General features: G+C 59.9%; 4 protein-coding genes across 15 annotated transcripts in view; all 4 read right to left on the bottom strand.

The window, feature by feature from the left end:
- Positions 1-11,836, bottom strand: part of EIF3G (eukaryotic translation initiation factor 3 subunit G) — a 68,240-nt gene that overhangs the window by 25,278 nt on the left and 31,126 nt on the right. The window lies entirely within an intron of this gene.
- LOC103824879 (zinc finger protein 883-like) lies at positions 62-10,715 on the bottom strand. Its single transcript, XM_050984218.1, is given in 4 exon segments — positions 62-951; positions 8,603-9,236; positions 9,239-10,309; positions 10,420-10,715. Coding segments are annotated over 2 exon segments (1,602 nt in total). The 5' UTR covers positions 10,296-10,309; positions 10,420-10,715; the 3' UTR covers positions 62-951; positions 8,603-8,691.
- LOC127059080 (zinc finger protein 91-like) lies at positions 1,257-3,699 on the bottom strand. The gene is given in 4 exon segments (XM_050983921.1): positions 1,257-2,247; positions 2,249-2,325; positions 2,328-3,432; positions 3,541-3,699. Coding segments are annotated over 4 exon segments (2,259 nt in total). The 3' UTR covers positions 1,257-1,329.
- On the bottom strand, positions 3,732-8,644 carry LOC127060473 (zinc finger and SCAN domain-containing protein 2-like). 10 transcript variants are annotated; one of them, XM_050983984.1, is made up of 5 exons: positions 7,177-8,644; positions 6,293-6,391; positions 5,353-6,184; positions 4,683-4,764; positions 3,732-4,628 (listed from the first exon to the last, which is right to left on the bottom strand). In XM_050983984.1, the coding sequence occupies exons 2-5, from the start codon at positions 6,357-6,359 to the stop codon at positions 3,732-3,734; spliced, it is 1,878 nt and encodes a 625-aa protein (XP_050839941.1). In that variant the 5' UTR covers positions 6,360-6,391; positions 7,177-8,644. The 10 variants fall into 10 exon arrangements, with proteins under 10 accessions (XP_050839941.1, XP_050839950.1, XP_050839940.1 ...); XM_050983993.1 differs by lacking the exon at positions 4,683-4,764 and having other exon boundaries at positions 3,732-4,110; positions 4,861-6,184; XM_050983983.1 differs by having other exon boundaries at positions 3,732-4,764.

Genomic DNA, 11,836 nt, shown 5'->3' with positions numbered 1-11,836 from the left:
CAGGGCCCCCGTGCTGGGGTTCACGGGGGTCCCAGCCGAGGGCAGAGACGAGAACCCCGACTCCGTGTTTCAGAAGGCAGATTTATTTATTTCGTGATATATTTTATATTAAAACGATGCCTTAAACATACGCTAAAAGAATAGAAAAAAAAAAAAAGGATTTCATCAGAAGGCCAGAAAGGAATAATAATAAAATCTAAGAATAAAATCTTGTGAGTGACCAAAATCTGAGAGAGCTGATTGATCTCATTTGGTTGTTTTTAATTAATGGCCAATCAAAACAATTAATTGTTTTGATTGGCCATTAATTAAAAACAACCAAATGAGATCAATCAAAGATGCACCAGCTGCATTCCACAGTGGTGGATAATTATTTAAATTTGATTTCTGAGGCCTCTCAGCTCCTCAGGAGATTCTAACTAAAAGATTTTTCATAAAATATGTCTGTGGCAGGAGCGTGAATACTGGGCTAGGATTGGGATCAGGAAAATGGGGACAGGAAATGGAGAAATGGGAATTAGGGACTGGAAAAGGGGAACAGGAATCTGGGAATGGCAACCAGAGAGAGAATATGGGACAGGTATTGAGACAGAGAATGGGATCTGGACTCAGATGAGAGCAGGATCCAGGACAGGAGGACAGCAGGAACCAGGACAGGAGGACGTGGGGACACTTCCAGGGCAGGGAGTCCTTGATCAGCTGCCCCTGATGGAGCTGCTGGGTGTGGGGTGCCCAAAGTCCTGAGGAAGCCCCAAATCTGCCCCAGGAACCCTCAACTCCCTCGGAGCCAGCATCCCCCTCATCCCCATCCTTGTTTCAGTTCAACATCTTTATTCTCAACTCCAGGTTTGGGGGTTTGGAAAGGACAAAGAGAAATGGAAAGGAAATCCAGGCCACGAGGAGCCAGGAGGATGAGGAGCCCCCAGCCAGGTGTGCTCCAACAGGGATCACCTGGGCTCCATGGGGACCATCCAGAGCAGATCCTCCCGTGGGGGATGGAGAAGACATCCAAGGCCATCTAGAGTTGCTGAAGGCCACCAAAAGATGGAAAAAATGAGATTTTTTTGGGGTCAGAAGTTGATAAATCTGCTCTCCAAGATGGATTTCTGATCTTGGACTGTGGATGAGGGAGGGGAGCCAGGAAGGTGAGGAGCCCTCAGCCAGGTGTGCTCCAAACAGGGATCATGGAGGTTCTGCCCACCTGGGCAGGAGGATGAGGAGCCCTCAGCCAGGTGTGCTCCAAACAGGAACCACCTGGGACCATCCAGAGCAGATCCTCCCGTGTGAGATGGAGCTGGAACACGAAGCTCTTCCCACCCAGGGCTGCCCTCAGTGCTGGCTCTCCTGGTGTCTGGCCAAGGTGTAGCTCCTGGTGAAGCTCTTCCCACACTGAGGACACTCGTAGGGTTTCTCCCCGGTGTGGACGTGCTGGTGGGCAACCAGGTTGGACTTGCTCCTGAATCCCCTCCCGCAGTCGGGGCAGTGGAATGGCCTCTCCTGGGTGTGCATCATCTGGTGGCTGAGGAGGTGGGAGCTGGTCAGGAACCTCTTCTTGCACACCTCACACTCGTAGGGTTTCTCCCCGGTGTGGCACCTCTGGTGGTAGATCAGGTGAGACTTGGACATGAAGCCCTTCCCACACTCGCCACACTCGTAGGGCCTCTCCCCGGTGTGGATCATCTGGTGAGTGATCAGGTAGGACCTGGTGGTGAAGCTCTTCCCGCATCTCCTACACTCGTAGGGTCTGTCCCCGGCGTGGATCTTCTGGTGGACAATCAAGCTGGAGCTCTGCGAGAAGCTCTTCCCGCAGTGCTCGCACTCGTAGGGCCGCTCCGCGTGGCTCCTCTGGTGGACAATCAAGTTGGAGCTCTGCGTGAAGCTCTTCCCACACTCCCCACACTCGTAGGGTCTCTCCCCGGTGTGGACGCGCCGGTGTTTGACCAAGCTGGAGTTTTCCCTGAATCCCTTCCCGCAATCGGAGCACTGGAACGGCCTCTCCTCGGTGTGGATGCGCCGGTGCACGATCAGAAGGGAGCTGGTGGGAAAGGTGTTGTCACATTTGTCACACTCGTAGGGTCTCTCCCCGGTGTGGATGCGCCGGTGCCTGATCAAGGGTGGCGCTCTCCTGAAGCTCTTCCCGCACTCGGAGCACTGGAACGCCTGCTCTCCCCGTGTGAGAGCGCCGGTGCACCAGAGGGTGGAGCTGCTCTGGAACCTCTTCTTGCACACCTCGCACTCGTAGGGTTTTCTCCCCCGTGTGGACCCTCAGGTGTTCGGTCAGGTGAGACTTCCAGCTGAAGCTCTTCCCGCACTGCTGACACACTAGGGTCTCTCCCCCGTGTGGACCCTCAGGTGGTCGGTCAGGTCAGACTTCCAGTTTAAACTCTTCCCGCAGTGCTGACACACGAAGGGTCTCTCCCCGGTGGGCTCCTCTGGTGGACAATCAGCTGCGAGTTCCAGCTGAACTCTTCCCCCGCACTGGGGACAGAACTCGTAGGCCTTGGTGGTGAAGCTCTTCCCGCATCTCCTACACTCGTAGGGTCTGTCCCCGGCGTGGATCTTCTGGTGGACAATCAAGCTGGAGCTCTGCGAGAAGCTCTTCCCGCAGTGCTCGCACTCGTAGGGCCGCTCCGCGTGGCTCCTCTGGTGGACAATCAAGTTGGAGCTCTGCGTGAAGCTCTTCCCACACTGGAGACACTTGTAGGGTCTCTCCCCGGTGTGGACGCGCCGGTGTTTGACCAAGCTGGAGTTTTCCCTGAATCCCTTCCCGCAATCGGGGCAGCGGAACGGCCTCTCCCCGGTGTGGATGCGCCGGTGCACGATCAGAAGGGAGCTGGTGGGAAAGGTGTTGTCACATTTGTCACACTCGTAGGGTCTCTCCCCGGTGTGGATGCGCCGGTGCCTGATCAGGGTGGCGCTCTCCTTGAAGCTCTTCCCGCACTCGGAGCACTGGAACGGCCTCTCCCCCGTGTGAGAGCGCCGGTGCACCAGGAGGGTGGAGCTGCTCTGGAACCTCTTCTTGCACACCTCGCACTCGTAGGGTTTCTCCCCCGTGTGGACCCTCAGGTGTTCGGTCAGGTGAGACTTCCAGCTGAAGCTCTTCCCGCACTGCTGACACACGTAGGGTCTCTCCCCCGTGTGGACCCTCAGGTGGTCGGTCAGGTCAGACTTCCAGTTTAAACTCTTCCCGCAGTGCTGACACACGAAGGGTCTCTCCCCGGTGTGGCTCCTCTGGTGGACAATCAGCTGCGAGTTCCAGCTGAAGCTCTTCCCGCACTGGGGACACTCGTAGGGTTTCTCCCCGCTGTGGATCCGGCGGTGCTCGATCAGGTGGGATCTCCTCTTGAAGCTCTTCCCGCATTCCGAGCACTTGTGGGGCTTCTCTCCATCCTGGAGCTGCTCTTGGACCCCCAGCTCTGAGAACTTCTGGGGCTTCTCTCCATCCTGGAGCTGCTCATGGACCCCCAGCTCTGATAATTTCTGGGCCTTCTCTCCATCCTGGAGCTGCTCATGGACCCCCAGCTCTGATAATTTCTGGGCCTTCTCTCCATCCTGGAGCTGCTCATGGACCCCCAACTCTGAGAATTTCTGGGGCTTCTCCTCATCCTGGAGCTGCTCACGGACCCCCAGCTCTGACCTCTGACCTCCTCCCTGACTCAGGGTGGGTTTTTCCCCCTCAGATCCCAGTTCTTTCCCCATGGGGATCTTCTGGTGGACATTCAGGTGGGAGCTCAGCGTGAAGCTCTTCCCACGTTTCGAGCTCTTGTGGGGCTTCTCCCCACCTTGGAGCTGCTCATGCACCCCCTTCTCCAAGCACTTGAGGGGCTTCTCCCCATCCTGGAGCTCCTCATGGACCCCCAGCTCTGGGAACTTGTGGGGCTTCTCCCATCCTGGAGCTGCTCACGGACCCCCAGCTCCGAGCTCTGATCCCCTCCCTGATCCAGGGTGGGTTTTTTCCCCTCAGATCTCAGCTCTTTCCCCGTGGGGATCTTCTGGTGGACATTCAGGCTGGACCTTGAGCTGAAGCTTTTCCCAGATTCCCCACGCTCACCCGGCTTCTCCCCGGTGTGGATTCTGGAATGGCGAATCAATCTGCATCTATAACTGAACCTCTTCCCACATTCCGGGCACTTGTGGGGCTTCTCCTCATCCTGGAGCTGCTCTTTGACCCCCAACTCTGAGCTCTTCTGGGGCTTCTCTCCATCCTGGAGCTGCTCACGGACCCCCAACTCTGAGCTCTTCTGGGACTTCTCCCCATTCTGGGGCTCCTCACGGACCCCCAGCTCTGAGTTCTTCTGGGGCTTCTCCCCATCCTGGAGCTGCTCATGGACCCCCAGCTCTGCTCTCTGACCCCCTCCCCAGCCCAGGGTGGGTTTTTCCCCCTCAGATCCCAGCTCTTTCCCTGTGTGGCCCTTCTGGTGGACATTGAGGTGGGAACTCAGCGTGAAGCTTTTCCCACATTTTGGGCTCTTGTGGGGCTTCTCCCCACCTTGGAGCTGCTGATGCACCCCCTTCTCCAAGCACTTGAGGGGCTTCTCCCCATCCTGGAGCAGCTCATGAACCCCCAGCTCTGGGAACTTGTGGGGCTTCTCCTCATCCTGGAGCTGCTCATGAACCCCCAACTCTGAGAACTTCTGGGGCTTCTCCCCATCCTGGAGCTGCTCCCGGACCCCCAACTCTGATCTCTGACCCAGGCTGGGTTTTTCTCCCTCAGATCTCAGCTCTTTCTCCATGTGGCTCTTCTGGTGGACATTCAGGCTGGACCTGGCGCTGAAGCTTTTCCCAGATTTCCCACGCTCGTAGGGTTTCCCCCCAATATGGATTCTGGAATGGCGAATCAATCTGCATCTATAACTGAACCTCTTCCCACATTCTGGGCACTTGTGGGGCTTCTCCACATATTGGAGCTGCTCACGGACTCCCAGCTCTGATCTCTGACCCTCTCCATGACCCAGGCTGGGTTTTTCCCCCTCAGATCTCAGCTCTTGCCCCGTGTGGCTCTTTTGGTGGACAACCAGGTGGGAACTCCTGCTAAAGCTCTTCCCACATTCTGGGCTCTTGTGAGGCTTCTCCCCATCCTGGACCTGCTCATGGACCCCTAGCCCTGAGAACTTCTTGGGCTTTTCCCCATCTTGGAGCTGCTCCTGGACCCCCTTCTCCAAGCACTTGTGGGGCTTCTCCCCATCCTGGAGCAGCTCATGAACCCCCAACTCTGAGAACTTCTGGGGCTTCTCCCCATCCTGGAGCTGCTCACGGACCCCCAGCTCTGATCTCTGACCCAGGCTGGGTTTTTCTCCCTCAGATCTCAGCTCTTTCTCCATGTGGCTCTTCTGGTGGACATTCAGGCTGGACCTGGAGCTGAAGCTTTTCCCAGATTTCCCACGCTCGTAGGGTTTCCCCCCAATATGGATTCTGGAATGGCGAATCAATCTGCATCTATAACTGAACCTCTTCCCACATTCCGGGCACTTGTGGGGCTTCTCCACATATTGGAGCTGCTCACGGACCCCCAGCTCTGATCTCTGACCCCCTCCCCAGCCCAGGGTGGGTTTTTCCCCCTCAGATCTCAGCTCTTGCCCCGTGTGGCTCTTCTGGTGGAAGCTGCCAAAGCTCTTCCCACATTCTGGGTTCTTGTGGGGCTTCTCCCCATCCTGGAGCTGCTCATGGACCCCCAGCTCTGATCTCTGACCCCCTCCCTGACCCAGGCTGGGTTTTTCCCCCTCAGATCCCAGCTCTTTCCCCATGTGGGTCTTCTGGTGGACAACCAGGGGGGAGCTCAGCGTGAAGCTCTTTCCACATTTCGAGCTCTTGTGGGGCTTCTCCCCATCCTGGAGCCGCTCACAGACCCCCAACTCTGAGTTCTTCTGGGGCTTCTCTCCATCCTGGAGCTGCTCACGGACCCCCAGCTCTGATCTCTGACCCCCTCCCCGGCCCAGCCTGGCTCTTTCCCCCTCGGATCCCCTCGCTCTGCCTTTGCAGCCCCTCCTGCTGAGGCATCTCCGCGCCTTCTCCTCCCCGCTGCCTTCCTGCGCCGTGGAGCCGCTCCCAACGGCCTCTGCCACCAGGTTCTGCCGCCGCGGGGATTTCTCCTCGCTGCTCTCCATGCTCAGCTCCTGCTCTGGCCCAGGAAGGACAAGGACACGATGGGATTTCTCCTCGCTGCTCTCCATGCTCAGCTCCTGCTCTGGCCCAGGAAGGACAAGGACACGATGGGATTTGTCCCCGTCCCTCAGGGCAAGGCAAGGAGATGGAGCAGCACAGAGGGGGAAAGGGGCACTGACTTCATCCTCACCTGCCTGAGGCTCTGGGGACATCTTCCTCTTCCTCACAGCCTCCTCCTCCTCCTCCTCCTCCTCCATGGGGCCGAGGTTTGGCAGTGGGAAATCCTGGGCTGGGGGAGAACAAGGGCTGAGCGCGTTGGCTTTGGTGGCAGCTGGAGGAGTCAGCGCCCCTTTCAGCCCCGGGGGGCCCTGGAGCCAATGATATTTTCTGGAAAAATCCTCTGGCCAGGATTTTTTTTTTTTTTTTCCTCCCGAGAAGCTGAGGAGCCTCCGAGGGAAAGCAAAACAATGATTATCTGCTGCTGTGGAATGCGAGAGGTGCGTCTGTGATTGGCCCGTGTTGGTTGTTTTTAATTAACGGCCAATCGCAGCCAGGCTGGCTCGGACTCTCTGGGAGTCAGGAGCTTTTGTTATCATTCCAATCCATTCCTTTCCTTTCAAGTCTGCTGATAAAATTCCTTTCTCCTATTCTTTAGTATCATATTAATATTTTAAAATAAAATATATCATAAAATAATCAATCAGCCTTCGGAATCACGGAGTCGAGATTCTCGTCTCCTCCCTCCTCCCGGGACCCCCGTGAACCCCAGCCCAGGGCTCGGAGCCCGCTCATCCCCTCCTCCCCCACCCCTCGGGGCTGCCGGGGCTGCCCGGGCTCCGCCATCGCCCCTGGGCGCCCTCCCCGCTCCGGGGCTCCCGGGGATCCCCAAAGCCGAGATCGCCCCCGTGCCCGCCCGTACAGAGCGATCCCCCCTGGGACCCCCCAAGATCCCTGCAGGTCCATTTCCATCCGAGCTTTGGGGTCCTGCACCATCCAAACATTCCCGGGGCCGCCAAAAAACCCTCCCGGATCCCCCCGCGATGGCTTCGGGGCGAGCTCCCCCTCCCCGCTCACCTGCGGGCTCCGGGCGGGCGATGCCGGCGGATCCGGGCGAGCGGCGGCCGGAGCGGGGCTGAGGCTGCTCCTCCTCTTCCTCTGTCCCTCCTCTTCCTCTTTCTCCCGCCCCTGCTCCTTCTCCTCTCCCTCCTCCTCCTCCTTTATCCCTCCTCCTCCTCCTCTGTCCCTCCTCTTCCTCCCGCTCCTCCTCCTCTCCCAGCCCGGTCCGGGCAGTGCCGCGCTCTGTCCTGGGCGGGTTCAGAGAGCGATTTCCCTTACTGGGAGCGCTGGGAGGGAACTGGGAGCGCTTTCCCTGCCGGTGCCGCTCTTACTGGGAGGGCTGGGAGGGAACTGGGAGCGCTGGGAGGGAACTGGGAGCGCTTTCCCTGCCGGTGCCGCTCTTACTGGGAGCGTTGGGAGGGAACTGGGAGCGCTTTCCCTGTCGGTGCCGCTCTTACTGGGAGCGCTGGGAGGGAACTGGGAGCGCTTTCCCTGTCGGTGCCGCTCTTACTGGGAGCGCTGGGAGGGAACTGGGAGCGCTTTCCCTGTCGGTGCCGCTCTTACTGGGAGCGCTGGGAGGGAACTGGGAGCGAACCGCGCCCGGAGGCTGCTGCAGCGGGAGGGCGTGGTCAGCCTGAGGGGCGTGGCCATGCAAATCTATGAGGGATCGCGCCCTGGGATTGGTGGGAGGGAGCAGCGCGGGGTTTGGTGGTGACGTCAGGACCGGGGGGGCGGAGCGTCCGGTGAGAGGGGACCGGGAATGGGGACAGGGAATGGGGACAGGGACCGGGAATACGGGACGGGGGTCGGGAATAGGACAGGGAATACGGGAGAAGAACCTGGAATGGGACCGGGGAGGGCAATATTGGAACGGGACAGGGAAGATGGAAACGGCGACCGGAGTGAGATTATGGGATGGGGAAAATGGGACTGGGATGGGAAACGAGGCTGTGACTGGGAATAGGAAAATGGGAACGGGACAGGGAATATGGAAATGTGGGACCGGGAATAGGAGAAGGGGAACAGGAGAGGGAATGTGGAACTGGGAATGGGATCTGGACTGGGATGAGAGCAGGATGGGACTGGGATTGGGATGATACAAGAATGGGAGTGGGGATCCAGGCCAGGGGACAGCAGGAACCAGGACAGGAGGACGTGGGGACACTTCCGGGGCAGGGAGTCCTTGATCAGCTGCCCCTGATGGAGCTGCTGGGTGTGGGGTGCCCAAAGCCCTGAGGAACCCCCAAATCTGCCCCAGGAACCCTCAACTCCCTCGGAGCCAGCATCCCCCTCATCCCCATCCTTGTTTCAGTTCAATATCTTTATTCTCAACTCCAGGTTTGGGGGTTTGGAAAGGACAAAGAGAAATGGAAAGGAAATCCAGGCCAGGGGGAGCCAGGAGGATGAGGAGCCCCCAGCCAGGTGTGCTCCAAACAGGGATCACCTGGGCTCTGCCCACCTGGGACCATCCAGAGCAGATCCTCCTGTGGGGGATGGAGCACACCACCAAGCTCATCCCACCCAGGGCTCCCCTCAGTGTTGGCTCTTTTGGTGCCTGGCCAAGGCAGAGCTTCTAGCAAAGCTCTTCCCACACTCCCCACACTCGTAGGGACTCTCCACGGTGTGGATTTGTTGGTGTTTGACGAGTCTGGAGTTGTTCCTGAATCCCACCCCGCAGTCGGGACAGCGGAAGGGTTTCTCATCCGTGTGCGAGCGCTGGTGCTTGAGCAGATCAGACGTGGTGTAAAACCTCTTCTTGCACTGCTCACACCCGTAGGGCCTCTCCCCCGTGTGGATCCTCAGGTGGACAGTCAGGTGGGAGCTCCTTCGGAAGTTCTTCCCACACTCCCCACACTCGTAGGGTTTCTCCCCGGTGTGGACGCGCTGGTGGGCGATGAGGGCGCCCTTGTGCCTGAATCCCTTCCCGCAGTCACGGCAGTGGAACGGCCTCTCCTCCGTGTGAATCCGCTGGTGGCTGAGGAGGTCAGAGCTGGTCTGGAACCTCTTCTGGCACTGATCACACCTGTAGCGTTTCTCCCCGGTGTGGATGCGCCGGTGCCGGTTGAGGGTGGAGACGCGGTGAAGCCCTTCCTGCACTCGGGGCATTGGAAGGGCCTCTCGTTCGTGTGGGAGCGTTGGTGCACGACCAGATCACCGCAGCTCAGGAAGGTCTTCTTGCACTGATCACACTCGTAGGGTCTCTCGCCGGTGTGTCTCCTCTGGTGGACAGTCAGGCTGGAGCTGGAGGTGAAGCACTTCCCGCACTCCCCACACTCGTAGGGTCTCTCCCCGGTGTGGCTCCTCTGGTGGAGAACCAGGTGGGAGTTGGAGGCGAAACATTTCCCGCACTCCCCACACTCGTAGGGTCTCTCCCCGGTGTGGATCCTCTGGTGGACCATCAGGTGGGAGGTGGAGGCGAAGCCCTTCCCGCACTCACCACACTCGTAGGGTCTCTCCCCGGTGTGGATCCTCTGGTGGAAAAACAGGTTGGAGGTGGAGATGAAGCCCTTCCCGCACTCACCACACTCGTAGGGTCGTTCCCCGGTATGGCTCCTCTGGTGGACCATCAGGTTGAAGTTCCTGTTGAAACTCTTCCCACATTCCGGGCACTTGTGGGGCTTCTCCCCATCCTGGCGCTGCTCACGGACCCCCAGCTCTGATCTCTGACCCCCTCCATGACCCTGGCTGGGTTTTTTCCCCTCGGATCTCAGCTCTTGCCCAGTGTGGTTCTTCTGGTGGACAATCAGGCAGGATCTCCTCTTGAAGCTCTTCCCACATTCCAGGCACTTGTGGGGCTTTTCCCCATCCTGGAGCTGCTCACGGACCCCCAACTCTGAGCTCTTCTGGGGCTTCTCTCCATCCTGGAGCTGCTCACGGACCCCCAGCTCTGAGAACTTGTGGGGCTTCTCCCCATCCTGGAGCTGCTCACGGACCCCCAGCTCTGATCTCTGACCCCCTCCCCGGCCCAGCCTGGCTCTTTCCCCCTCGGATCCCCTCGCTCTGCCTTTGCAGCCCCTCCTGCTGAGGCATCTCCGCGCCTTCTCCTCCCCGCTGCCTTCCTGCGCCGTGGAGCCGCTCCCAACGGCCTCTGCCACCAGGTTCTGCCGCCGCGGGGATTTGTCCTCGCTGCTCTCCATGCTCAGCTCCTGCTCTGGCCCAGGAAGGACAAGGACACGATGGGATTTGCCTCCCCTGCCCCGCAAAAAACCCTCCCGGAGTCCCCCGCGATGGCTTCGGGGCGAGCTCCCCCTCCCCGCTCACCTGCGGGCTCCGGGCGGGCGATGCCGGCGGATCCGGGCGAGCCGCGGCCGGAGCGGGGCTGAGGCTGCTCCTCCTCTTCCTCTGTCCCTCCTCTTCCTCTTTCTTTTCCTTCGTTTTTCCCTCCTCCTCCTCCTTTGTCCCTCCTCTTCCTCCCGCTCCTCCTCCTCTCCCAGCCCGGTCCGGGCAGTGCCGCGCTCTGTCCTGGGCGGGTTCCGAGAGCGATTTCCCTTACTGGGAGCGCTGGGAGGGAACTGGGAGCGCTTTTCCTGCCAGTGCCGCTCTTACTGGGAGCGCTGGGAGCGCTTTCCCTGCCGGTGCCGCTCTTACTGGGAGCGCTGGGAGGGAACTGGGAGCGCTTTCCCTGTCGGTGCCGCTCTGACTGGGAGCGCTTTCCCTGTCGGTGCCGCTCTTACTGGGAGCGCTGGGAGGGAACTGGGAGCGCTTTTCCTGCCAGTGCCGCTCTTACTGGGAGCGCTGGGAGGGAACTGGGAGCGCTTTCCCTGCCGGTGCCGCTCTTACTGGGAGCGCTGGGAGGGAACTGGGAGCGCTTTCCCTGCCGGTGCCGCTCTGACTGGGAGCGCTGGGAGTGAACTGGGAGCGCTTTCCCTGCCGGTACCGCTCTAACTGGGAGCGCTGGGAGCGAACTGGGAGCGCTTTCCCTGCCGGTGCCGCTCTTACTGGGAGCGAACTGGGAGCGCTTTCCCTGCCGGTGCCGCTCTTACTGGGAGCGCTGGGAGGGAACTGGGAGCGCTTTCCCTGTCGGTGCCGCTCTGACTGGGAGCGCTGGGAGGGAACTGGGAGCGCTTTCCCTGCCGGCTGCCGCTCTGACTGGGAGCGCTGGAGGAACTGGGAGCGCTTTCCCTGTCGGTGCCGCTCTGACTGGGGCGCTGGAGGGAACTGGGAGCGCTTTCCCTGCCGGTGCCGCTCTTACTGGGAGCGCTGGGAGGGAACTGGGAGCGCTTTCCCTGCCGGTGCCGCTCTTACTGGGAGCGCTGGGAGGGAACTGGGAGCGCTTTCCCTGCCGGTGCCGCTCTTACTGGGAGCGCTGGGAGGGAACTGGGAGCGCTGGGAGGGAACTGGGAGCGAACCGCGCCCGGACGCGGCTGCAGCCGGAGCGGAAGGCGTGGTTATGCAAATAGAGTTTGAATCCTGCGCTTTGATTGGTGGGCGTTATTGGGGAGTCGGGCGGTGTTTGGGGCGTGGTTATGCAAATGTTTCGTTTCGCGGGAATGTTGGTTTCGTCCCACGGGGGGGGCTCCCCCTTTGTTGTCCCTCCCTCTTGGTGACATCCCGGGGTGTCACCCCCCCATTGTCCCCCCCTCCTTGGTGACGTCCCGAGGTGTCACCCCCCCCCCCATTGTCCCTCCCTCCTTGGTGACATTCCGGGATGTCACCCCCGTTTTGTCCCTCCTTCCTT

Source organism: Serinus canaria, chromosome 25, assembly GCF_022539315.1.
Source record: "Serinus canaria isolate serCan28SL12 chromosome 25, serCan2020, whole genome shotgun sequence".
NCBI classification, from domain to species: domain Eukaryota; kingdom Metazoa; phylum Chordata; class Aves; order Passeriformes; family Fringillidae; genus Serinus; species Serinus canaria.
Note: the sequence above shows the minus strand (reverse complement) of the source record. Positions and strands in the feature narration are given on the sequence as shown.